General features: G+C 45.2%; 1 protein-coding gene across 2 annotated transcripts; it reads left to right on the forward strand.

Annotated features, from left to right (window-relative positions):
- On the forward strand, positions 388–4,042 carry LOC104713111 (protein QUIRKY-like). Of its 2 annotated transcripts, none has more exons than XM_010430161.2 (2): positions 388–1,697; positions 1,749–4,042. In XM_010430161.2, exons 1-2 carry the CDS (start codon positions 510–512, stop codon positions 3,789–3,791), a joined length of 3,231 nt encoding a protein of 1,076 aa, XP_010428463.1. In that variant the 5' UTR covers positions 388–509; the 3' UTR covers positions 3,792–4,042. The 2 variants fall into 2 exon arrangements, with proteins under 2 accessions (XP_010428463.1, XP_019085006.1); XM_019229461.1 differs by having other exon boundaries at positions 389–1,723; positions 1,775–4,042.

Consider the following 4,446-nt stretch of genomic DNA (forward strand, 5'->3'; position numbering starts at 1 on the left):
CCCCCCCCCCCCCCCATTTATTATTCCTTCCCCTTTATGCCCTCCACCTCAATTCAGGTTTATACATTATGTTTTTTAACAACACTACATATTTAATTAACCAATTCATCTCTTCCTTTTATATATTTTAGTAATCACAAATTCACAATGCTTAGGCCTCTTTAATTATCTACTACACTAGTATCATAAACAGTTTTAGCTAAATATATATTTTTGGCAGGTTTTAAAACTATGGGAGATATGATTTTGTTTTTTTGGTCATTAAGGAAACTAAAATTTTAATTAGTACTAAAAACATGTAAATAAAATGAAATAATGCTCTTAAAGAGGAATAGATTCAAATAAATAAAGCCCACATCGAATAAAAAAAAAAAAACTTTCTATTATCTCACTTCCGCGATTACCGTAATCTCTGTCACACAAAGAACCAAAACACTCTCTCTCTCTCTCCATCTTTCTCTTTCTCTCTCACTCAGACATTCTCGAGATATGAGAAGAAGACTACTACGATGAACACGACGCCGTTTCACTCGGATCCTCCTCCTCCCTCGAGGATCCAGCGTAAGCTCGTCGTCGAGGTTGTTGAAGCTCGCAATATCCTCCCTAAAGATGGCCAAGGAAGCTCTAGCGCTTACGTCGTTGTCGATTTCGATGCTCAGAAGAAACGAACCTCTACCAAGTTCCGTGACCTCAACCCTGTTTGGAACGAGATGCTCGATTTCTCCGTCTCGGATCCCAAAAACATGGACTACGACGAGCTCGATGTAGAGGTTTACAACGACAAAAGATTCGGCAACGGTGGTGGCCGGAAAAATCATTTTCTCGGTAGGGTTAAGATCTATGGGAGCCAGTTCTCTCGACGAGGTGAAGAAGGTCTTGTGTATTTCCCCTTGGAGAAGAAGAGTGTATTCAGCTGGATTCGCGGCGAGATTGGACTCAAAATCTACTATTACGACGAAGCCGCCGACGACGATATCCCCGGTGGAGGCGGAGGTCAGCAACAGCAACAACAATTTCATCCTACGCCGGAGCAAGATGCTGATGAGCAACAACATCATCAACAACAGCAACAGTTTCATCCTCCGCCGCAGCAGATGATGAATTTACCACCGGAGAAACCTAATGTGGTCGTGGTTGAAGAAGGTAGGGTTTTCGAATCGGCTCAGAATCATCATAGCTATCCAGAGACTCATCAGCAACCTCCGATGGTTATCGTTGAAGAGTCACAACCGCAACAAGTAATGCAAGGTCCAAACGATAACCATCCTCAACGGCCACCGTCTCCGCCGCCACCTCCGTCGACGGGGGAAGTACATTATTATCCTCCGGAAGTGAGGAAGATGCAGGTAGGTAGACCTCCCGGCGGCGATAGAATTAGGGTTACGAAGAGGCCGCCGAATGGGGATTACTCGCCTAGGGTTATCAATAGCAAAACTGGAGGAGGAGGAGGAGAGGCGACGATGGAGAAGAAGACTCATCATCATCATCCTTACAATCTCGTTGAGCCAATGCAGTATCTCTTCGTCCGGATTGTGAAGGCGCGTGGCTTACCGCCTAACGAGAGCGCGTATGTCAAGGTACGGACGTCGAACCATTTCGTCAGGTCTAAACCGGCCGTTAACCGGCCCGGCGAATCGGCTGATTCTCCGGAGTGGAATCAGGTGTTTGCTCTTGGTCATAACCGGTCTGATTCTGCTGTGACCGGTGGTGCGACTCTTGAGATCTCTGCTTGGGATGCTTCGTCGGAGNTGACCGGTGGTGCCACTCTTGAGATCTCTGCTTGGGATGCTTCGTCGGAGAGTTTTCTCGGAGGAGTTTGTTTCGATTTATCAGAAGTTCCGGTTCGTGACCCGCCGGATAGTCCGCTTGCTCCTCAGTGGTATCGGCTTGAAGGCTCAGCTGCGGATCAGAATTCAGGGAGAGTTTCCGGTGATATTCAGCTCTCTGTTTGGATTGGTACTCAGGTAGATGAAGCTTTTCCGGAGGCGTGGAGCTCCGACGCTCCGCATGTAGCTCATACGAGGTCTAAGGTGTATCAATCCCCTAAGCTTTGGTATTTGAGAGTGACGGTTCTTGAAGCGCAGGATTTACACATTGCTCCTAACCTTCCGCCATTGACTGCGCCTGAGGTCCGTGTGAAAGCTCAACTAGGGTTTCAGTCTGCGCGTACAAGACGAGGCTCAATGAATAATCATAGTGGTTCGTTTCATTGGCATGAGGATATGATCTTCGTAGCCGGAGAGCCGTTGGAAGATTGTTTGGTTTTGATGGTGGAAGACAGGACGACTAAAGAAGCAACGCTTTTAGGACACGCCATGATCCCAGTGAGCTCCATCGAGCAGCGGATTGATGAACGTTTTGTGCCGTCTAAATGGCACAGTTTGGAAGTAGAAGGTGGAGGTGGAGGAGGGCCAGGAGGAGGTGGACCTTATTGTGGAAGGATTAGCCTAAGACTCTGTCTTGAAGGTGGGTATCACGTGCTTGAAGAGGCAGCGCATGTGTGCAGCGATTTCCGTCCCACAGCTAAGCAGCTCTGGAAACCGCCTATTGGAATACTTGAGTTGGGGATTCTTGGAGCTCGTGGGTTGTTGCCGATGAAGGCTAAAAATGGAGGGAAAGGTTCCACTGATTCTTATTGTGTTGCTAAGTACGGCAAGAAATGGGTCAGGACTCGAACCATAACAGACAGTTTCGACCCGAGATGGCATGAGCAGTACACTTGGCAGGTTTATGATCCTTGCACCGTGCTAACAGTTGGAGTCTTTGACAATTGGAGAATGTTCTCCGACGCCTCTGATGATAGACCCGACACTCGGATTGGGAAGATACGTATCAGGGTCTCGACATTAGAGAGCAACAAAGTGTACACCAATTCATATCCTCTGCTGGTCTTGTTACCTAGCGGTCTGAAGAAAATGGGTGAAATCGAAGTGGCAGTCAGGTTCGCATGCCCGTCGCTGCTGCCTGATGTTTGCGCAGCTTATGGACAGCCGCTTTTGCCTCGGATGCACTACATAAGGCCTCTAGGTGTAGCACAACAAGATGCACTAAGAGGAGCCGCCACAAAAATGGTAGCAGCTTGGTTGGCTAGAGCAGAACCACCATTGGGACCTGAGGTGGTTCGATATATGTTAGATGCAGATTCGCATGCGTGGAGCATGAGAAAGAGCAAAGCAAATTGGTATAGAATTGTTGGTGTTTTAGCTTGGGCAGTGGGTTTAGCTAAATGGTTGGACAATATCCGGCGGTGGAGGAATCCTGTGACAACGGTGCTAGTCCATATTCTATATCTGGTTCTTGTTTGGTATCCTGATTTAGTAGTCCCGACTGGATTCTTGTACGTGGTGATGATTGGAGTTTGGTATTACCGGTTTAGACCCAAGATACCGGCTGGTATGGATATCCGCTTATCACAAGCCGAAACTGTTGATCCGGATGAGCTAGATGAAGAATTCGATACCATACCAAGCTCAAGGCGACCAGAAGTAATCCGAGCTAGGTATGACCGGTTAAGGATCTTAGCGGTAAGGGTTCAGACCATTCTAGGCGATTTTGCAGCGCAAGGGGAACGGATTCAGGCGTTGGTTAGCTGGAGAGATCCGAGAGCAACTAAGCTCTTCATAGCAATCTGTTTGGTGATCACTATAGTTCTGTATGCGGTCCCAGCGAAAATGGTGGCAGTGGCTCTAGGTTTTTATTATCTTCGGCATCCGATGTTCAGAGACACAATGCCAACGGCGAGTCTCAATTTTTTCCGGCGGTTGCCAAGCTTGTCAGATCGGCTCATCTAAAGGAGAAAGAAGTGAAGAGAGTAAACTTACTACTAAAAAAGTTAGATGTTTTTGAGTATCCCAACAGTTTTCTTATGGGGCTGAGGAGGAGAATAGAATAAAGATTCATTATGGGGTTAAAGATTTTTATCACATTGTTAATGATTCGTTATTTTATTATTCAGAATTTATAATCAGATGGTATGTCTTTGAGAACTGAGACCTCCTGACTCTGACTGTAATATTTTGAAGCAAACAAGAGAGATTTCAGATTTTAAAAGGTCTAAAAAGAAGAAGTCATACTGACAGTTTGACCAGTTAATTTGCTTTTGGTATCTCTGATCTCTCTGTTAACTCTGTAATGTGGAATGATTTATTTAAATTCCTCAATTAACTACTGTAACAGTTATCTTTTTTTTTTTTTTTAATTGGTCTCATTTTGAATTGACAATTCAAATCGTTAACTATATTGTCTGATGACTCTGATTTTGATCTAAGCTATTTCCTTTATCTATTTTTCCATTTTCCTTTTTCCTAATTTCCCATTTTTTTTGTCTATTTCCTTTTCTTCTTTTTACGGTGGCGGGCCAGTAATCAATTTCCCATTTTAGGTGCTGTATCGACTTGCGTGGGCCTTGAACATCACTCATAATCTCATATTACCCAAATGTATTCC

This window comes from Camelina sativa, chromosome 9 (genome assembly GCF_000633955.1).
Source record: "Camelina sativa cultivar DH55 chromosome 9, Cs, whole genome shotgun sequence".
Lineage (NCBI taxonomy): Eukaryota > Viridiplantae > Streptophyta > Magnoliopsida > Brassicales > Brassicaceae > Camelina > Camelina sativa.